Here is a 23,082-nt window from a genome sequence, read left to right on the forward strand (position 1 = left end):
AAAAACCCCAAACAAAACTGTACTCTGCTGCAGTGTTTAATTTCCCTTCCATGCTATTCCAGTTGATATGTCCCAGTTGATTTACAGCAGTGGCCCTTTGAGCTGCCATGTGAGAGTTTTAATTTTGTTTTTCCTCTCTGTGGATATCAAATTAAAACTGCAGCCTCCTCCCCGATCGGTATCAGAGATCACCTTTTAAATTCCACTTTAACCCCTGCACATGGCACAATACCGTGATTGTAGTTTGCTGTAAATAAACCCATTATACAATGATGTGATCATGTCAAAGTGTATGACTGACATGAAACACAGGCCTAAGAAATTAACACCGGGACTAGGTCTAAACTTATTACCGAGTGTTTATCAACCGTCTGTGTCTCAAGCTGTTATGTATAAGATTTGTACACTTTCAAAAAGCCTTTCCAGCCTGACGGATGAAATTATGGAAAACGTTATTGTTTACATTTGAGATGTATTTGAAACAAAATTACTCTGAAATCTTTGAAAAACCTGAAAGAAATGTCACATTTCCAGGTACGCAAACAAAACAGACCTCACCGCCAAATCGGTCTGCATTAACCTGTAGGCCGGTTTACACACAGCGTTGTATACACACACAGCTTTCTAGAGGAAAGGAAGCTAGAGTGTCCCTGCGTGTCTGCTCCTTGTGATGCAAATGTGCAAATACGCATCAAATCAGAAGTATAAACCAGGCCTTTTACCTTTATATGTGATGTTCTGTTGTGCATTTGCTTTACTGGCAGAAGTTTGTGATGAGTGAAATTAAAACATTTATTTTTAGTATTAGTATTTTTATGTTGATATATTATTATGTACCCTATACTTTTAGGAAGCGACTCCACACCACCTCCAATCAATAAAATGTCTCCCATAACAAACCGATTTGAAGGCATACTACAACAACAGAGGTAAATAGACTATACAGATGATTTAGGGCCACAGTCAGAATGTTTCTCAGTTGAATTGTGTGTCATTTGCTTCAGGTTGCATTATGTGCATTAATAAAATAGAGACACCCTGAATCTAGGTCAAAGCCATAACATTTTTGCTGCAATCTGATTAGAAGAAGAATAATAAAAAAAAAAAATCATTGATAGCATCACATCCTCCAGCAGTCTGTCTACAGAAACTGGAAATTTAATTGGAGTTTTAACTGGGGTTTTAAGATCGTAAATCCTAGCCTCTATGTCACGCTACCGTCCTATGAAACCACTCATGCAGCTGTTAAGGCCTCTGTGGTGCAGGTGGACCATGAGCACACTTAATTTGCATTGGAAAGGTCACACAAGAGAGTAAATATATATTTCTGGTTTGGTTAAACGTATTTAAGTAACTTTCTGTCACCAGCCATTGTTTAAACATGCAAAGCAGATGTGGTCATGTGGACAGGTGGAAACATGGTTCCACAGAGTGATCTTTCCTAGCATTCCAAATAGGCTTTCTTAGCAAAGCATTCATTTTACGTTTTAGTCCTCATCACAGCACAGATATTAATTTTATTTCTCATGTACTTTTGGAATGGAATAATGGAACAGCTGTACTATGCTGATATAGTTAGTAATACCTGCTACTGGCTTTGATCAGCAGACACATTCTTGGTTCTGAGATTAGTTCTGTAATAGAACCAGCTCTTAGGCATCATATGCAGTATAAGGTTCTGCAAGAATAAATATTTAGTACTGTTTATTTCATGATTAAGTGGCTAAATTGAAGTCTTATGTTGAAGGGAATAAAGAATAAACCATTCATTTTGTTCAATTATTTTGTATCAGTTTCTCAATTGGGTTGTTTTGACTGTTCCTCAGCACAGCGTCGAGTACCACTAAAGCTACGCTTGGCCCAAGGGTCCTTCCCACACTACCTCAGAAGTGTAAGTGCATCTTCTCTGATGTGGAAGATTTCAAGTCAGGGAACATGACACATTTCAATTATATTTGGTAACTGATGCTTCCTGCTTATGTCCTTAGTTGTCCTGCGTAAGACTGAAACGATTCACCACCCATCAGTGGACAAACCCAGCCAGCCTCCAGAGCCAGTGCTGTTCCAGAAGTCTCCTCCAGGGTCAGACACACCACAGAAAGTCCCTTTACCTGATAAACCCCATCCAGGGGACCTCCATCCTAAACCCCAGATCACAGAATTACCACCTAAACCGGGAGAACTACCCCCAAAACCACAGTTCTTTGACCTGCCCCCCAAACCTCAACTGGGAGACCTACCACCCAAACCTCACCTCAAAGACCTCCCACCCAAACCACTACTTTCTGACCTCTCAAACCCCAAACATGGAGTCCCTGAACCTATGCACAAGCCCCCTCCTGGAGAGGTGGCTCACAAACCCGAGCCCTATGACATGCCAGTGACTAATCAACAAGCTGAACCATTACCTCAGCTCACCCACTCCACCGAAGATACCAACGGGAGCCTGGCGTCCGGCCCAGAAACTCCAATACCGCTTCCAAGGAAATTCAGTACAGTGAGTTAGTGAAGATTTTCCATAATCCCTTTCTAATGAAATGTTGTGGCAAATCAAGGTAGCTAGTGTGGTATTGCCTCAGGTTTAAAGACCTGTTCAAATCTTTGGTATGTGTAGTGTAACATCAGGTGGTCTAACACAATTCCATTTGTCCTGACTTTCTTCGTGACTGCTGGAGTGCATATTTTCCTGAAAAGAGCAAATAGGCAGCTCACGCTATACTGCCTGTGTAGCAAGTATGACATGCATAGTGAATGTTTTCTTTATTTGAATATAGGGTAAGATTAAACTGCGGCGAGTGAAGACCATCTACGACTGTCAGGCAGATAATGATGACGAGCTCACATTCGTAGAGGGCGAGGTCATTGTGGTAACAGGGGAGGAGGATCAAGAGTGGTGGGTGAGTAGAACATCTTAAATTATGAATATCTTTTTGGTCTTCCAAAAAAAGATTTGCAAATATGAAGAAGGTCTGCAAAAAACAATCATTTAAAACACATCAATTTCATTTCAGTGCAATTCGATTCAAGACCAGAGTCAAATCTGCAGCATTTGCACCTGGATAACCATCGCATACAACAGAGTGCCCCATTCCCCTTTATTTGCTGTGACTCATGAGCATAGATGGTGTGCCACATAACCTCACACATGCACAGAAATCATTTTCCTCATCTATCAAGCTGTATGCGAACAGATTTATTCATAAATTGTTTTCCACAGTTTTGGAAAAAAAAAAAAAAAACCATTTGTATCCTGGTCTTGCTCTAGTGTGTGTAAATTTATGCATAAGAAGAGTAACGTAAACCTCAACTGATCAGCTTCAAATCGTGTAAATCACGAAGCGTTACTGCATTTAAAAAAAATAATAATAATTTTATCATAGAATTTTTACTGGAAAATCGCATTTTACATATTATAATACCCCATCCATCAACCCCAACAAAATAATCACAGCCGAAACCGAAAGAAAGGGGGATACAAAAAAACAACAACAAACAAACAACCAGAAAAACAAAAAAAAACAAAGACTCAAGGTTTTGACTTTTCAGATGTTGTTATTCTGCTAAGTAATATATATTTTATTGGCATAGACACGAGTCAAAATCACTTTCACTTCTACCTCTGGTGACTGGCATCCAGAAAAATAGTATTTGGTTTGGATTATACAAACATTTGAGAGAGAATAATTTTGTCTTACCCTGATGTTTAATCTTATGTACTGAATATTGCGTTCCCTAATTAGTAAACACATGACCAAGTGTACGAGCTGAATGAATGAGGTGAGTGAGTCATGCCTTGCTCGGCAAAACAAAACGGACATGTAGAGCGTGTTCATCAAGGTCGATTTTTGTGCTCTCCTTATTTCACTCAATCTTTTTTCTAATGGTTTGTTGTCAGAACCATTGCCCCAGCTAATTATTTAACCATTTGTTATTATTGCTGACTTTCTTTGAACTCTGGGAGGACATTCTGCACTCTTGACACCTTAATATGAGTAATGTTTTATACTAAATAGCAGTTGTTTTTGCTCAGGATTTAGTCTATTGCAGTGAAAATGTGCCTTCAAATCAGTCATTCACAATGCACATGAGCCATAATTGACATTCACTGACATTCATTGACAGGAAAATGTAGCTACAGTGGTAATGTAAAAATGCAGTATATGTACATTGTATTCCTACTGAATTGTGATCTCAATTCTAAGATAAAACGTTTTTAAAGACAAATTTGTATTTCATTGTGTTGTGCAGCCTTGCTTATCGTTATATATATATTTACATATAAAGTATAAAAAAAATAAAATAATTATTTTCACATACACTATATGACCAGAAGTATGCAGACACCTGAACATCACACCCATGTGTAGGCCTTCCCCAATCTGTTGCAGAAAGTTTGAAGCACACAATTGCTTAGAATGTTTCTGTATGCTAGAAGCTTTAAGAATTCCCACCTGACGACACCCTGCTGCACACAGTCCACATCTCGTCAAGCTCGGGGTGGAAGAACTCGAATGGCTTGCACAGAGCCCTGACCTCCCTAATGCTCTTGGGCTTGAATGGGCAGATCCTTACAGCCATGTTCCAAAATTTAGTGGACTTCTTTATCATGTGTCAGCTGTAATGTGGCACGTTCAAGTGTTTCCTAACAAAAGAACATTAAAATGACAAAATGTATTCATCTTGTCTATTTTTTGTCTTTTCTTTCTCCTCAGATTGGACATATAGAAGGACAGCCGGAGAGAAAGGGTGTTTTCCCCATGTCCTTTGTGCATATCCTGTCTGACTGACGCCCACCGTGATCATCTCGACTAAAGAGAAACCTGTAAATAGCTGTTGGAACCTCCACTGACTTTTAAAACAAGAAAATAAGCACCACAAAAAGATGCAAAAATTGAAACCTCTTATTAGCGTCCTCCCCACCACAGAGGTGCGATGTGAATGATGAGTATCTAGCTTCCCAGTGTTTCCATTCCTGTTCAGCACAGCTGAAACTGCACCCAGCATTTAACCACATCCTTCACTTCAGCTGTTTTTCAGTGCTTTTGTATATAATAACTGTACATAGTGTTGTTGGCTGCACACAATATACACAGGAGTTAGTGTTGTGTGTAAATATGCAAACCTGTGTTAGAGTGGCAAGAAAGTAAACTGTGTATACTTGTGTTCTGCCTGCCAGCCGTCCATACCGGGGCCAGTACTGTACAGACAGTGAAGTGTAAATGCAAATTGATGATTGTTGGTATTGTATCTCAAATGGCACACAGTAAGGGGCTGAAGTGACCACTTGCTTGTTTATCTCCACATCTCTTAACATACCACTATAGCACCTCCAGTGATGGAGTCATGACTGGTTGTGATGTCAAATTATTCCCTCTTGTTTTGCTTGTGACATAAGGGAACCTGTTAGATCATGTGTGGCCTGGTTCTCTGTTAGCAACCACATCTAGTGATCTAGAGCTAGCCATTCTTCTTTAAGTGACATTTGTTTTACTTTTTTTTTTTTTTTTTTAAATGGGACTCATTGATGTGCTTCTGTCCTGTAACTTTCTCGCCCTGTTTATGAACGCACGTTGAAGGTAGTAAGGTGGCTGATACTTGAAGCATTCCATGCACAAAATTTTTGGTTGATTTCAAAGTGATGTACTGAAGAATTTTAATGTTTTTGTGGCAGTAGCCATGCCAGATCATGCAGCACCATCGTCAAAGATAGTTGTGAGCAATTTATCATGCCAGACTGTGAAGGCAGGGAGATGTTAGTGGGACACTCAGGTTATTGCAAAGGAAACAATAGCATAAGCCTAGAGCAAAACTACTTGCTGTGCATCAAGCTCTATTTAACATGACAAGTTTGTCACTGTTCATATGTAATCAGTTGTAAGAGACTAAATAAAATGCCCTTTTAGATGGAAGGTTTAAGGCCAGTGGATGGTGTTATGTCACTTTACCATGAGGTGTGTCATGTATTAAAGTTTGAAATAGTCACTCCAGGTCCTTACAGCAGCACAGCTTGGCAATTTTAATCCAACTGTAGTATTATAATTTGCCATGAACACTCAGAGCCCAAGCCTGGCTGTTAACACATTTGACATTGCTCAAGAGACCATCTGTTAAGTGCTAGAATAAACTACCCTCTGTAAACTAAATACAGCTTAGAAGTTACACCCATCAGGCTTAAATTTGATGAAATACAAAGGGAAATCAGAAATGCACACAAGACAAATCAAATTTATTTTGCAGTCTAGCAACAAAATTCCTCAGTTCAAGGACATCAGTATTCATGGCACAAGTTCACCATGGCTCTCAACAAAAAGCAGCATCTCAATTTGCAAGTCAAAAATTTGTGTAATAATAAAACTCAAATTCAACCTCTTAAGGTTTAAATACCAGACTGCTGGTAAACAAAGGCATGTAATAAGGTCTAAATGATCAACTCATTTTAATACTTGAGCTTTTTGTGCAGTCCTTCTTGCTTGATCCACCTTCTCCACTGACTTGATCACCCCAACAGCAACAGTCTGCTTCAGGTCCCTTGCTGCAAACCGCCCTGAAAGGAATGGAGAAAGTTCTAGCAGCATGCAACATTACTGTCCCTATCCCCAGAGAAATCCCTTTCATGAAATAACCCAATTACCAACCCTTCTAGAAAGCCATCTTACTGCACATCTGATAGACAGCTAAGGACACATCAGGTGTGTTACATCCAGCGGTCAGAGCTACGGGTGGCAAGCTAGTGAAGTGACCAGACCTCACCTAAAGGTGGATAGCTGAAGAAGCTCTCCACACAGAGGGGTTTGATGGGAACAAATTTGACTGTGGCAGCATCCCCAGAGACCAAGAAAGGAGGAATGTCTTCCAGTTTCTTCCCTGTGCGACGATCAAGCTTCTCCTGCAGCTCTGCAAAGCTACAGGTCACATGGGTGGTATGGCAGTCCAGCACTGGAGAGTAACCACTTTTGATTTTGCCAGGGTGATTGAGAATAATAACCTGTGGGAGGAGGAGGATACATCCCAATCATTTACCACATATGCCCTTTCCAAATCCCAACCCATTCAAATACACACATTAGAACAAGAACCTTGGTGCATATACATATACGAGTAAGGACCTTAACATTACAAACATTGACTAACCACTATAAAGGTCAAGTATGATTCAGTTCAAGTGATTATACAGCTCCAGTCAGAGCTTACTGGTAATATCTGGAGGTTGTTGTATCTACACATTACCTGAGCAATAAAGCTATTGACATCAGATGGTGGGTCTTGCTGGGCATTACCAGCAACATCTCCACGTCTCAAGTTCTTGACTGCCACATTCTTGATGTTGAAGCCCACATTATGGCCAGGCAGGGCCGTCTGCAGCCCCTGGTGATGCATCTCAATGGATTTAACCTCTGCAGTCAGCTTAGCTGGTGAGAAGGTCAGAACCATCCCAGGCTTCAGAATCCCAGTTTCAATTTTGCCCACAGGAACTGTGCCAACTCCTAGTCAAAAAGAGGTGGAGAAACTGTAAGCCTTGGGTTCACTCAGACCAAAATTAGGTCCAAAATGAACATTTAGTGCAAGGAATGGGTGATTAGCTCATAAGCACAACCCCCAATTTTGTAGACATCCTGAAGTGGTAGACGAAGAGGCTTGCTGGCAGTGCGCACTGGTGGGTACAATGAGTCAAGCACTTCTAACAGTGTCTTGCCACTTGAAAAGCCATCCTTTCTCTTGATCTTCCAGCCTTTAAACCAAGACATCTAGCAGAACAGGTTCAATATACAGTTATCTACAGCCTTTACACTATGGCAACAAAAACCATGTTTTAAGAACATTGAATTGAAATAAGATGACTGGAATACCTTCTGTGAAGGTGCAAGCATGTTGTCACCACACCAGCCAGATAAGGGTACAAAGGGCACTGCAGTTGGGTCATAACCAATCTTCTTGATAAAAACAGTTACATTTTTCACTACCTCCTCATAGCGTTTCTGGCTGAAAGGTGGCTCAGTGAGGTCCATTTTGTTGACACAGACTACAAGCTGCTTGACTCCGAGTGTGTAAGCCAGCAAGACATGCTCCCTTGTCTGCCCATTGCGGGATATGCCTGCCTCAAACTCACCCTTTGCTGCAGAGACAACCAGCAGAGCAGCATCAGCCTGCAGAAGAATTAGTCACTTAACAAATCACTTAAATCAGTAAAAAAAAAAAAAAAAAATGTTTTTAATTAATTTTAAAAGAAGTCTGCATCCTGAAACACTTTTGGGTTTAGTGACATTACCTGAGAAGTTCCTGTAATCATGTTCTTAATGAAGTCCCGGTGACCAGGTGCATCAATTATAGTGAACACATACTTCTGAGTGTTGAACTTCAACAAGGAAATATCAATGGTGATGCCACGCTCTCTTTCTGCCTTCAGCTTGTCAAGAACCCATGCATACTTGAAGGAACCTTTCCCCATCTGGAAAGAGTGTTTAATAAAGTCACCCTGATTTTTTTGGGGAAAAGAAGACACAAATAACCAACATACAGACACCGACCTGGGCTGCAGCTTTCTCATACTTCTCCAGGGTTCTTGGGTCAACACCACCGCATTTATAAACAAGATGGCCCGTAGTAGTCGATTTCCCACTGTCAACATGGCCAATGATCACAAGGTTGATGTGTATCTTCTCTCTCCCCATGTCGGAGTTTATTCAGTTCCTAGAGAGGGGAAAATCCTAGCGCAAATTAAACCGTGAAGCTCGAGGAACCTTTACTTAAAGAGCACAAAAAGGTTTAAACAGAGCGCAGCTAAAGCTTCAGTTAAATACAGCACTATAATGCATCTCAGGTGCGCTTACAATTGCGCTGATTTGCCAGTTGGTCAAAAGAGCGCTAGAGAGGGACACACCCATCTACCTGAGTGCGTGCACTAATGACACCTTTTAGGCTGCATTTTAAACCGCTGTCCAATTAACAATTAGTGGATCTGTATTAACAGCACACAGGTTCCCAACCTTGGTCCTGGATTACCCCATCTCCTACACAGATTACTGGTTTCCCTAATACTTAAGACACAATATATTATTTTTAAACATAGGTTCCCATCCCTGGTCCTGGAGTACCCCTTGCATTTGCGTTCACCCTGATCCCATTAATTAGCTAATAAACAGTCTTTCCGGAGAGGGCGACGGAGAGCAAGGAAACCCCTAAACTGTGCCGGGCAGGATGCAGGACCGCGGATGGGAATCTGTGATCTAGCCAGTACTATTTTAACTGCTCCAATATGCCGTCTTAGTTGTTGCATGTATAACTACCATAAAGACCTGGAATCATTAACAAGCCTTCATGAAGTCCAAATGCTCGTATTAGAGCTGAGGAAAACGACCCTGTGCTGCGCATGCGCACTCCAGGAGCACGCCTGGGAAACACTGCCCTAAATAACGGGACGTATCAGGTGTGGCGCTGGCGCAATTACTCGCTTAAACCACAGGGGGTGGTAGATCACCCCCCCGTGTCTCTGCTACTGTATGAACGCCAATAGCAGGACGGATGAGCAGATATTCAGCACAAGACCTTATTTACTGTAAACACTTGTAGTCAGTGCGTGAGAACAGAGAGAGAGAGAGAGAGAGAGAGAGAGAAAAGAGAAAAGAGAGACATTTTTATTGTTGTGCTTTTTAATGGCTCGTTGCTTTTGAACCTGTTCGAGGACAGTGCGATGACGTCACACCAACCCGGAAATAGCAGTTAGACAGCTAAGTGAGAGAGAGAGAAGTAAATCACACTTCCCGGATCTTAGGCGTCGGAATTGGGCTTTTAAACGTTTCTACCACATTTATACGTCAAGGTATGTTTCCTTTTCAAATTGGATGCTTTATTCCGGTCACGAGGTATTTGGCTGTGTTGTGGTTTGGATAAACAGTGGGGTTTAACTGGGGAGAGTTCATAAGGAGAGACAGCTACAGTGAATGAAGCGGCGTGTGACTGAGGACCTGCTTGTTGAGAAGACATGGAGAACTTGTGAAATCTGGCGCTTTAACAGTCTTCTGATAAATTCTAGCGCTTTTTCAAATATTTTTTTTTTTTATAGCTGTAGTTTGGTGCAGGTCGATGTTTCGAGAGCTCACATGTCGTTGTTTTGTCCTGGACAATAGTATAACGGTGCCTGAGGTAAACAGGCTGCTGTTGTTCCAGCATGTCAGTCTGAACTTACTGCTAGGCAGGACATCTGATTTTTATTTAGTAGCTGGAAATTACATTAATATTCTCTTCTTATAGCAATTAATCAAGGACAGTCCAAATCAGGTCAAGCACAGGTGTGTGTGTGTGTGTGTGTGTGTGTGTGTGTGTGGGAACTAAAATGATGTTATTGTAAGTCTTCATGTACTACTAATAGGAATTCCTGATGATAGTTCTTCCTTTTAGTGGACATCAGTTATGCAGATATGTATAAAAAAAAGAATAGAAATAATAACTTGTTGGCAGAAGCGACAGATCTGTACAACTTCTTCTTTTTACATTCTCCTTTTCAAGAGACCTGAATGTGAACCTGAGCAGAGAGTAGTGGCTTTGTGCTTAATAATATCACAGTGTGGTTAAGCCAGAGTGTGTCTAGATTTTAAGATGTGTTGTACTGTATTTATTCAATGAATAAAGTTGTTATTATTATTATTATTATTATTATTATTATTATTATTATTACTCATTGTGTGATTTAAAACCAAAAACCCAAAACTAAACCACCAACTATTATCTCTGGAGCTTTAGATGAGTCAGCTTCATAAATCATCATATTAGGCTTTCATTTGGATTTTTATATTTTTCAGACAGATAAGGACATTACCATCTTATGACTTTTATATAAATGAACAGTTCCGAGTTGACACTAGGCGAATTCGTGTTATCCCAGCTGCTATGTTATTTGCTAAGCCTTCTTCCCCTTTTATGGTATGGTAAGGTAAGGCTTTGAAAGTGGAAGCTAAAAGCATACAGGAAGTCCATGTGCTGGCGGTTATGAGACGTTATGTGTCAGCGTGTGTGTGTGCAGCATAGCCAAATTGACTAGTGCTCCCAGCATGGCCATTTGTTCTGTAAGGCATCCCATCTGTGCGAGTGGGAGGATGCTGAATGCTTGCATTTCATTCCTGCTACATGAAGGTGGCATCATGAAAAATAAAAAAAAATAAAAATGCCATGGTACGAGGCTCCATTGCACCATCACAGTTCAAGGCAGGGTGGAGTGATCAGGTCTGCTGCCTTTCCTTCTGTAGACTAGCATGTTTTGACAGGCTTTCAGCGTGTAAGTTTTTGCCATCACTGTTAATGCGAATGGTGTCCATGTAGGAACAGATGCCGCATGTTAGGACTGAACCATTGAAATAACAAATAATGAAATATGTGTAGAATTACCATTGCTTTTGGTGTTGTCAGTATGACATCTGTTTGACGGTCATTTACATTTCACTTTTAACCGAAGGCAGAATCAAATCCTATCGCACAGCTGAGAAGTTGAGGGATAAGGTTCTTGCTCAACAGTGGTCGGAATTAAACTCCCAGCATTCTGTCACTAGCAAAGAACCGTAAAGTAATCCTCCACTGTCTTTCTCAAACTAATATCGACTTTATTGTTGCCTGTGGCCTGTGTGTGATTTCCACTTACAGGAATTTCGACATGCTTCCCTATCTTGAGATCAGAACGGAAAACCCTTTTAAAAGCAACTCGCTTATTATACAAGTCTAACTCCAGTTGTTGACTGACATCAAATAAACATGTGTGCATATTTCTGTATGTATTTTTTTATTATTATTTGTGTTTTTTATAATTCATCCTTTCAGTTGCACCAGTGTGGAAAAGTTGAATAAAAGTTCATCTTGGATCTAGGATCATGTGACTAACTCACTTGCTATATAGATTCGATGTATTTATCATCATCTGTAGTAATAGATCATGTCTTGCTTGCCTGGCAAATGAACTAACATGGCTGAAAAGTGGTAGCTAGCATAATTAAACCCTTAATTTGATTATTCAGACTTTGTTAAATGTCTCTGATATAGCATGTTGTGTTTGCACCCTTGGCAAAATGGCCGGATGTCTTTGGATAACATTTTGGCTATGAGCTGAGGTGTTCTCTTGCAGTACACGTAAAAGATGATATTTGAGTCTGGACACATCTTTATTTTTGGCAGCCGCTGCATCGACCCGAGCCAGTCACCAACACGCGTTGATGCACTGCGCATGAACCCCGACGTGCTACCGAACATGTGGTCAAAGCAGGGTTAGCAGAACTCCGCGTGGTTGTGATGTGGAAGTACACTCTTCTACGAAAACACTGGGAGTGTGTCTGCTGCTCTAACTAGACAGCCTCATTTAAACAGGACGACGATCTTGTCCTAATCTCATGAATTTATCCTTGCCCTTGAACATAAAAGTAGTTTCTGGTAAATTTGGTTGTAAATGTGTATCCACGGATTTGGGAAATACAAGTGCTGAGGGTGTTGCAGCACTTGTATTAGATAGATAGACTTATAGATAAACAAATAAAGAAACGAAGAACCCTTTAAGCGGTTACCTGTATGTCTGTGTTATATTTCTACACCAAGAACTTTACTGCCTAAGCCTGAAGAGTCCTGACTGTTTTTCATACAGCAGGCATTTATTCCTTTCTAATACTGTACAACATGTTTACACCCAAAAAAACACTGTATATATGGGGAAATGTACAAAAACAACCACTTTAATGTTATATTTGGTTTGTTTATCTTTTCTTTTCTCACCGTTCTGCTTTTTTTTACCATTCACTCATTTGCTTCCTCTTCAAACTCCGTGCTTGAATTTGTATTCAGATCAGAAAATGGCGCTTCGACTCTTAAATTCCCGTGAATGTCTCAAAACCGTACGAGGATTTAAAAAAATCCTCATATATAACCACTCTGCTAACACAAACTACATCAATTACATCCAGAACACGGGATTAGGAAATCCCACTGGAGCTGACACTTACCTTGTGGTCTAGCTAATAGATTTATTTTTCCGCTCCTGCATATGAACGTCTTCAACAAACCACGTTGTTCACAGTGAAATGATGAACTGAGGCCGGAGCTGTCGCACTATACGCCTGAATCATTGAGGTTTACATCAAATAGAGAAAATTCAGTGTGATGTTCTCGTCGTCTTGGGTGAGGGGAGGCTTTTCTTCTCCTCTTCCTGTTCTTCTGTCCCTGCGTGAATTCATTCTGCTCTCGTCCTCATTGTTCTATATTGTCTGTAGAATATGGGTAGGGTTAGATCAGAACTGAAATTTGTAAGCGTTTATTTTCTGTTTTTTGTTTTGGAACGTAAACTGTTGGGTCTGAAATCGTAGTTAGTTTTATGACAGAGACTTATATCGACAAGTTTATAAATATTTAATGAATACTGTTGGGGGTGGCATGGGGGGCGGCGTGTAGCATTTCGGCGTCAGTGTCAGTTTCCGAGTCCTTGCTTTAATCCTAAGCTTGGGTTACTGTCTGTGTGAAGTTTCACATGTTCTCCCTGTGTTTGTGTGGGTTTTCTCTGGATTCTCTGGTCTTCTCCCATTATCCAGAAACATACAGATAGGCAGATCGGCAGTGCTGAATTGCCATAGGTTTGAGTGGGTGTGTGAGTATTGTCCTGTGATGGACTGGCGTCCTATCCAGGGCGAATTCTACCTGCTTGTGCCCAGTATTCCTTGTTGTATGATCCCGGTATATTTATGCATATTTATGATTGAAAGATTCAGCAGTTACTGACCAGAATCAGTATGCCTTCGATGTGCTGTGCTGTGGGATGCTACAATAGCTGTCGAAAAAAGAATTATATTTTCGATTTCACTCCATTCCCTTGGGTAATACCATGATTACAGAAGAAGGTGCTTAGCAGCAGTCCAGTAAAAAAACAACAACATTGGATACCAAGAAAGCATTCTATTCCCCGTAAGGAGCACTTTATATTGCGGTAATTTGGCTGGCTAGTTACGCTGGCTGTGTATGATGACGCTAGCGAGGTGCCTTCTGGTGATGTGTCTCATTACAGCGTATTTTAAACCAAATGTGTTGCTGTTTATCTGACTAAACTCGAGTGTTTTCTATGTTTTATGTGAAATATTAGTAATAAAATTTAGAATTAACAGAAAAATGACTTTTTGATGGTCTTTTTCTGATTTTGTGCAGAATAAAGAGAAGTGTAAAGAAACGCTCTTCAGAGTTTTGCAGGTGTGGTCAGTGGCTTTTACACCGACTTATTTCCTAAAATGTAACTAGGGTTTGTTGTGAAATGTATGCGTAGAGGTGGAGAGTTTGTAATGAGAGTTAACTCTGATCAGTGTGCCTTAGGCAATAGGTAACAAGGTTTCAGATATTGAGAAATATTCCAGTGTGTAATAACATTGTCTTACCAAATGTGTAAAAACCTCACTACTTAAAAGTAGCTAGAAAAGCCAGCAGCTTTACCTTATCCCGCCGCAAATTTTTGCCTAATTACTATACGCTACGTGTGGCGTAACACGGGTATGGGTACGGTTTTGTTCTTGGTATGTTACTCTAGGGCCTTATGTTTCCTTTTATATATTATGTGTGGTACTTTGGGCCAGCTGTTGTCATCTAATCAAGTGTTACATGATAGGGCTTGTAACATATTACATTGATTAATCTGTCCTTGTGTAATAAAAGCATTTCTGAAATGAATTTAGAACCGATTTGGCCCACATGCATCCTGAGTCTTTATGACCGAGTTGTCCATTGCTATGTTGTTCCCTTCTTGCCCCACACACGTGTGACTGGAAGTGACCGGCCACACGTCTCTTGTGTCTCCACTGATATTATTTGTGGCTTGTTCTTATAAGAAACAGTAGTAGCCAAAGTGTAATTGCTTGTGAAGGTTAAACACAAATTAGACGTCTGCTACATGCTCTGAACTTGTTGCATACGCTCTGCTTCTTCCTTCAAATATTTATTTTTTCTTCATAATGTCTCTTTATATGTTTTAATGAGGAAAAGAATAAACTACAGTCACACATTTTTTTTCTTCTATTTTTGCATGTCAAACAGTAAATCAGAATAGTTACAGGTATGAGCTAAAGGTGCGAGTGGGGAACCGAAAAATGTGGCACCACATGCGACATGGACTTGATCTAGGCATCATTCCAGCCAAACGCTTAGAAGTGTTGCTTTACGATGTCTATAACTATAACTAATTTGCATTGAACTGGAAAAATTTCAGTTGAAAGGTAAATGAAATGTCACACTGTGATGCTGTCACTGAAATCGTTCCACACGGTGTGCGTTGGAAATTATCGGTCGCCCGTCACTGGTGTGAACACAGGGTGAGACGGTGTTTTCAGAATGATTTCTTTCACACGACACCCACTTTATAGTCCATTCTGCAAACTGTAGAGAGTGTTTTGTTGTTTGACTCCTTCCTAGACGGTCCCTCCAGAATATTGCGGCTTTGCGTTCGCAGAAATTAACACAATATCAAGGAAACTCTGCAATACTCGCAGGAGCTTGCAATTTTTCTAAATTACCCCAGATTTTCCCCAGATCTGTGCCAAGGTGTGTAATGTGATGTCATCAACACAGTTTACATTAAGCCAACGCCCCCTTCGATTCATGTGCATCGAACATGAGTACAGCTAAAAGGTCTCATTTACCAACAAACATCACTGTGAAAGAGCGTGCAAAACAATTTCGCCAATTCAAGTAGTCAGTTCAGGTAATTCAATTCCGCAAAAAAAAACCAAAACAACAACATAAAAAACTCTAATTTTTAAAAAAGCCGCTGCAAAATCAAGCATTTTAGGCTACAACAATCACAAAAAAAACAACGCTAAAGCCCATATGGATTGCTAAGACACACCCAGTAATATCATTTGGTCTATTTCTGCACTTTGGTTGGATTTCTACTCCATTTTCTCCCAATTTGGTTATTTACTAGCGCTCCCCTGTCACATGACAGCTACCAACCAGTCAGGGTGAAGGCCATTCCTCTGCAACATGAGAGACATGTGAAGCCCACGACTGCTTATGCTGTGTCACAAGGCACTATAACGCACTCGGAGGAGAACACTAACTGCGCTCTGTGAACATACTGTACACTGTTCACAGACTAGTGTTGCTCTGCCTTACAGGGGTGAGAGTGATGCCTTGCAGAGGGCGTGGCCACGGACAGCTGTGACACCGTTGGGCTTTTGCTCATGGTGGTTCTCATTTATGAAGCTGGATACAAAGTAATTTATTTGTATAGCCAGTTCAGGTATTTCATGTGTTCCAACTCAAGCACACCTGCTGCAGCTAATGAAGCCCTTGATTAGTTACATCAGGTGTGCTTGAGACAACACCTGGTCTGCATATGTGTGCTGTTGTGAGGGATTCTATGCAGGGGTTTGGTTTGAATAATTTTGATTGCAACCGTGTGTGTGTGTGTGTGTGTGTGTATGTATGTGTGTGTGTATATATATATATATATATCATACTAGTGCTGTATAAATGGAGGATGGGCCGGTCTGTCTGCCCACGGCTATAGCTATAAACATATGCCTCAGTTGGCAGAAGATTTAATGCTTACTACTTATTATTATTATTATTATTATTATTATTATTATTATTATTATTCGCATTATATATTATTAAATATTTTTATTGTCATAGAGGTGAGTCAGAATAACTTCCACTTCTGCCTTTCAGCCTTTACTCTCATTATTCATTTCATACTCCTGTCTATGCACTTGAACTTCTGTGGAGTTTTGTGGATGCAAATGAACTATGTCGGGAGCATGCTTTGCACTTTCCAAGTGATCAGCTAACGTACACGAGTGGAAAACAGGCATACGTAGAAAATTAGCATTTCCAAAATTTATGTAAATCTGGCGGAATTTTTTTTTTAATCAGTTTGGCTTATGCAAACATTTACACACAACTTTACTAAAGGATTTATAAAAGAAACCCAGTGTGTCTCCAGTGTGTACTTTAAATATAGATTCTACCATTCTCAAATCTGATTGGTGGTAAATGTTTTATAGTATTTTCTAATAACAGCAGCTCTGACAGTAGTTCCAGCTTTAAATCACATTAATGGAAGGAGTCTCCAGTGTCAGCATTTTCCTAACCGAGATAAAGCTGTTCATTTAAGTTTTCAGCAGGAAAGTCTGAAGACATAGCACATGGTGATTTCTCACTAACATCGAATTTAATTTTCTTATAAATTGAAGACAGAGGTTAAAAAAAAAAAAAAAAAGGCTGGTGGGGGAAGAACAGTTCATAGCTGCTGTAATGTAAGTGACAATAGGGACTAACTTATTTAGTGGATGTTCCACAGCATTAAATGTCACTATAGAAAATCTAATTTTGCCTTGATTGCCACGACAAGCATTCATTTTAATTGCATGCTTAGTGGATTGCAAGGTTGATAAGTAAATATTAAACCAAATTTGATAAATAAACTGAGACTGAAATGTATACATTTCTGCATAATTAGTTGCAACAAAGCACGCTTCCTGTGCAGCAGTGATGCCCAGGAGGGCTATTAAAAGCATTACACTTAATACAATAATGATGAGAATCAGGGCAAGTGTGGGCCTCAAACTTGATTTCACCATTATGACTTGTAGAATGTCTTCACATTTCACATGTAATATAGAGCAGTGTGTTGAACGCTTCCTGGTAGAGCATGTTGGGTAATTTATGTGGCGACATCTTAAGTCGGCTTTGGCACAGTGTTTGAGATAATCTCAATAAAATCTTGGCTGAAGTCTATAACAGACTATGTGATAACGTGTTCTCTGTGCCAGATTGTAAGGTGAAGATCCTGTAATGATAGACCTGTGATTGAAAGAAAATTACTACGTCATCAAACGGGGCTCATGCAGAAAACAGGGATGCATAAACCGAAACATTCTTCAAATAGAGTTTGAGGTAATGAGATTTTTTTCTGTCCATTAGCATGGTTTGTTTACATTTCACCACTGTCACTACTGAATTTGTAGTTTTTTGTAGCCATGCGAGTTTTGCATAACCCTAAACAGTTCACATTGGTGACTTTTAGACTAACATCATAGCAGCAGTCAAGCTCTGAGACTTTAATAAAACTTAACACTGTCAGGACTTTGTAGTTAGATGTCTTTGGTTGCAGTGGACACTGGTGAGCATGTCACAATCTGATTTTTAAGGCCAGCGATGTCAACACTTGGCAGAGAATTTTATGATGTGTGATTTATTTTCTGTGATAGCAAAATTGGTAAATGGTCTGCACTTATATAGCGCTTTTATCCAAAGCGCTTTACACTCTCTCATTCACCCATTCACACACACTCACACACCAGTGGTAGCAGAGCTGCCATGCAAGGTGCTAACTTGCCATCGGGAGCAACTTGGGGTTCAGTGTCTTGCCCAAGGACACTTCGGCATGTGGAGTCACGTGGGCCGGGAATTGAACCGCCAACACTACGATTAGTGACAATCCGCTCTACCACCTGAGCCACAGCCGCCACGGAATTGGGTCAAAAATTATGCAGGGTAATTATATTTGCCACACAATAATGCATACTAAGTCACATTTACTTCAAAGGTAAAAAGTATTGAACATGCTAAGAAAAAGCAGTTCTTCAAGGCAAGGTAAGACAAGAAACCAGCTGAAATCTGTAAGTAGTTATACCTCCTATCTGTGCAAATTAATATCAGCTGGGTTAGTAAATTGATGGTCTATAAAAAGGCTTTCCGTTACCAAGGTGTCACACAAGAAACATCTGATGATGGGTAAAAGCAAAGAGCTCTCTCAAGACCTTCACAACCGTATTGTTGTGAAACATATTGATGGAATTGGATACAGAGGTATTTCAAAACTTCTGAATCCTCCAGTAAGCACCATTGGGGCCGTTATCCACAAGTGGAAGCAACATCACTCCGTCATCAACCGGCCATGCACAAGAGCTCCTCACAAGATTTCTGACCAGGTAGTCAGAAGAATAGTCAGAAGAGTAGCACAAGGACCACTCGGAAAGAGCTCCAGAAACACTTGGAGGCAGCAGGTACCATCGTCACAGAGAAAACAATAGGCAATGCACTCCACTGCCATGACCTCTATGCACGCTCATCCCGCAAGACTCCATTACTAAAGAAAAGGCATGTCGAAGCTCGTTTAAAATTTGCTACAACTCATTTGGACAAGCCTATGAAATACTGGGAGAGTGTAGTCTGGTCAGACGAGAGAAAAATTGAACTTTTTGTCTGTCATACTACACGCCATGTTTGGAGAAGAAATGGCACTGCACATCACCCTAAAAACACTACACCAACAGTGAAGTTTGGAGGTGAAGCATCATGGTGAGGGGCTGTTTTTCATCACATGGTACAGACTTCATATAATTGAAGGAACGATGAATGGAGCCCTTTACTGGGAGATTCTTGAGAAGAATCTGCTGCCATCCACCAGGATGATGAAGATGAGACGTGGGTGGACTTCCAGCAGGACAACGATCCAAAGCATGCAGCAAAGGAAACTCTCAGTTGGTTTCAGAGAAAAGGAATCAAGCTGTTAGAATGGCCCAGTCAATCACCTGACTCGAATCCAATTGAACAAGATTTAAAGACAATATGTTTAGAAGAATGGGCCAAAATCACACCCGAATACTGCGGCCCATTAATTTCTTCATACAGGAAGTGTCTTGAAGCTGTCACTACAAACAAAGGCTTCTCCACTAAGCATTAAATACATTTCAGTTAGCGTGTTCAATACTTTTTTCCCGTGTCATTCCTCTTTACTACACATAACTTTATTTATGGACTTTAATGTTGTGAATTCTTTATATTTCTAGATTTCTTGAGTTAATTCTGATGTCTGGTGAAAATTTAATATGAATAGCCTCATTGTGAAATATATTTACTGAAAAAAATGTTGCCGCGTTCAATATTTATTTCCCCCCCGTACATTATGTTCTGGGATAAAAATCACTGAACCCACGTTTAAGGTAAGGATTGGGTATTTGGTAGTAGGGCTGCAACTAACTATTATTTTCATAATCAATTAATTGGCCAGTTGTTGGTTTTTTTTATCGATTAATCGGATTGGGGGGGACGGGACAAAATTTCAATACAATTTTATCATTTATTTAAAATAAAATCCACAAACTTAGTGTTACAAATATAAACTTCAGACTATATAAGTTTATATAAGTATTTATGCATTATTTTTATGGTTGCACAAAAAAAGCACTGTCAATTAAACTACCATCCTAAATTAATAATAAAATATCCCTTTCACTGCACCTGATGCTTTCTGTTACTCACTGGCTTTAAGCATATTGTTTTACTTGCGTTTACTTTGATCATAGTGTTTTAATTAGACATTACAGATCTTACTTGCTCTCCCACTGTTTATCACCGCATCTACCTTGTGAGTGAGGAGCAACGCGGCCTCTTTACTAATAGATCGCTCCTGTTATAATAAACGACAGAAGTTACACTTTATCGTGCCAATACAGCATACAATGACCATAAATGTATTAAACTAAACCTTTTAAGCAACGTGCACTAGTTTCCCCAACCCTTTGCAGACAGTGGAGCATTTTGGATGTAAATATAAGTTTGTGCTCGTGCATCACTGTCGTGTGTACATGCTACACAAACCCCGCTTTGTAAAGTATGATCATCTTCACTGTGTTTTAATATAAAATATTACTTAGTTTGACTGAAATATTTGTATGTTAATAAAATCTGAGTAATTTTGTAGTAAATGTGGCATTTAAAGTACAAAATTGATAATAACTCACTCCCTGCACACATTTTTGACTGAAATGTGCGACTTCCACACAGTCGCATACGCAAGAAATAAAACCTCCACAGGATGTGCTGTTGTAGGAAAATAATTAATGACAAGATGGTGTGATTCCCAGCATGAAGCTAAGGGTACTACTTCTGATTCTACCTGAAGTTGATTGTTTTCCAGTAACAGCATGCCTCAGAGTGTTTTATTCTCTTTATACCACAGCACCTCTTTATCTCTCTTTATCCAACTGTGTATGGAAACCAGTAACAGCTTTATCTCTGACTGTTTCAAAGCTCTGACACAAGACCTGAGACTCCTTCCATAAATATTTCATACACTTCTTCATATAATGACCATTTCATGTAATTAAACACGTTTTTAGACACTATTCAAGTTTGTGTTACGTCTGTGGAAATGATGAGACATGATGATTAGAATGAGCACCTCAGTATAAACTCACTGTCAGAGATTCTGTTAATGCTGATGAAATTAATCAACACCTTCTCGGCAGTCAGAATCAAGCATTCAACAATTATTAGGTTAAAAAAATTTTTTAAAGCCTCAACTGGATCGGAAATTGTTCACATCCATATAGAGCTGTGGTTTTCAGCAGCCCGTGTGTGACTTTCCACTGAAAATCAATGACTTCTGGTCTATCAGCTGTTATTTGTCAGAAGCAGTGAAAATAAGGCATGAATGTTCACTCTTTTTCAAGTAAGTAAGTACCTTTAAATTCAGACTTTCCATACTCGTGTAGGGATTTTGTAGAATTTCTACCAGCTATTTAGAGTTACCCATCAACATTAAATAGTAATGCTTCTGGGAAGAGTGGAGTAACTTTTGCACAGTCTGCATATTTTTCCTGGCTCTTGTTATGACAAGTGTTGGTATGCAGAATGAACTATGCAGTTCTGCTGGAGCTCTGCTGATGTCCTGGAATAAAATTATTCATTTGAATATGAAAACTTTGTGTTTTCTGTTTTCCTTTTTTCAGTCTTTTCACCATAGACAGTGCAATTGTTATCTTTGTGTGAACATGGTAACATGCAAAGTGGCCTTTGCATGCAGACACTTAATGCAGCTATAAATATTCAGACCTCTCTTAAAGATAAAAGGCTACAAATGGGCCACTGTAGTCCAGAAACTTCCCGTTCATGCATAAAGGTGCATGACAAGTCAATTGCTTATGATGCTTTACAACGTAATGAAAACCTAATTTGGCTTTGTAGGCAAGCATCAGTGTTTGACATCTGATGCAGGCAGCTACAGGAAGCCAGTGGAGGGAGCATAGCAATGGGGAGAACTCTGGAAGGTCAAAAACTTCCACGCAGCTGCATTCTGGATCAGTTGCAGGGTTCAGATGGCACACAGGGGCAGACCTGCCAGGAGAGAGTTGCAGTAGTCCAGTCTCGAAATTACAAAAGACTGAACAAGCACCCGAGTGGCCTCTGTGGATAGAAATGGCCAGATCCTCCTGATGTTGTACTGGAGAAAGCTGCGTGAGCATGTCAGTTTAGCGATGTAAGTGCAGTGACAGATGGTGAAATCTGGGAGTTGTCCAGGTAGATCACAAAATCTGGACATGGTGATGTGTCTCCAACGATGTACATCAGTTTAATCTTTCTGGGATTAGTTTCATCTGATGAGTTGCCATCCCTGCTGAGATGTCTGCCAGACTTTGTGAGATTCAAGCAGAAACATTTGTGTCTGGAAAGGAAAGGAGAGGGTGAGTTGAGTATCATCAGCATAGCAGTGGTATGGAAACACACATGAGGATATGGTATAGAAGAAGAAGAAGAAGAAGAAGAGAAGATGACCCAGCACTGAACCTTGTGGGACACCACTGGAAAGTTTTCATGGAGCAGATATGGATCTCCTCTATGTCACCTGATGTGACCAAGGCAAACCATTGCCATGTTGTGGCAAGAGTTCCAAGACTCCTGAGGATTTATGGGAGAGTCTTGTGATTGTCTCTGTCAAAGGCTGCTGAAAGGTTGAGGAAGATGAGGACTGATGACAGTTTGGCTGGTCTAGCAACATAAAGCTTCATATTAATGGCCACAAGGGCAGTTTCTGTGGGATGTGGTTCTTTGAAACCAGACCAGGAAGGATCTTGGACCTTGTACTGAAATCGAGAGACAGTTGATTTGTATACAGCATATTCAAGAAAAGAGAGAAGTGATACGGGTTCGTAGTTGCTGATGTCTGATGTATTTAGAGTCTTTTTTTCAGGATGGGAATAACACTTGTTGTCTTGAATGCAGCCAGTACATGACCAAATGTTATGGCGTCATTAATGTTGGATGAGCTAAAGGGGACCAGGTCTCGTGTGATGG

General features: G+C 40.1%; 3 protein-coding genes across 9 annotated transcripts in view; 2 read left to right on the forward strand and 1 right to left on the reverse strand.

The window, feature by feature from the left end:
• The window catches only part of asap1b (ArfGAP with SH3 domain, ankyrin repeat and PH domain 1b), an 89,808-nt gene extending 83,686 nt beyond the window's left edge, over positions 1-6,122 (forward strand). For all 6 annotated transcript variants that reach the window (XM_053611583.1, XM_053611580.1, XM_053611584.1 and 3 more), the window contains 5 exons: positions 851-929; positions 1,827-1,891; positions 1,989-2,497; positions 2,775-2,897; positions 4,713-6,122. In XM_053611583.1, coding sequence (XP_053467558.1) covers positions 851-929; positions 1,827-1,891; positions 1,989-2,497; positions 2,775-2,897; positions 4,713-4,787 — 851 coding nt within the window. In that variant the 3' untranslated portion in view covers positions 4,788-6,122. The remainder of the gene's footprint in view (positions 1-850; positions 930-1,826; positions 1,892-1,988; positions 2,498-2,774; positions 2,898-4,712) is intronic.
• Positions 6,123-6,406: 284 nt separating this feature from the next.
• eef1a1l3 (eukaryotic translation elongation factor 1 alpha 1, like 3) lies at positions 6,407-9,435 on the reverse strand. The gene is made up of 7 exons (XM_053611589.1): positions 8,526-9,435; positions 8,267-8,446; positions 7,848-8,144; positions 7,595-7,745; positions 7,228-7,484; positions 6,751-6,985; positions 6,407-6,544 (listed from the first exon to the last, which is right to left on the reverse strand). Exons 1-7 carry the CDS (start codon positions 8,667-8,669, stop codon positions 6,432-6,434), a joined length of 1,377 nt encoding a protein of 458 aa, XP_053467564.1. The 5' UTR covers positions 8,670-9,435; the 3' UTR covers positions 6,407-6,431.
• A 13-nt stretch (positions 9,436-9,448) lies between these two features.
• The window catches only part of fam49bb (family with sequence similarity 49 member Bb), a 70,148-nt gene continuing 56,514 nt past the window's right edge, over positions 9,449-23,082 (forward strand). Inside the window, exons 1-2 of one of the 2 annotated variants that reach the window (XM_053611588.1) lie at positions 9,449-9,817; positions 17,775-17,898. The gene's annotated coding sequence lies outside the window, so the exon portion shown is untranslated. The remainder of the gene's footprint in view (positions 9,818-17,774; positions 17,899-23,082) is intronic. The other variant, XM_053611586.1, reaches the window with a different exon arrangement.

This window comes from Ictalurus furcatus, chromosome 23 (assembly GCF_023375685.1).
Source record: "Ictalurus furcatus strain D&B chromosome 23, Billie_1.0, whole genome shotgun sequence".
NCBI lineage: Eukaryota > Metazoa > Chordata > Actinopteri > Siluriformes > Ictaluridae > Ictalurus > Ictalurus furcatus.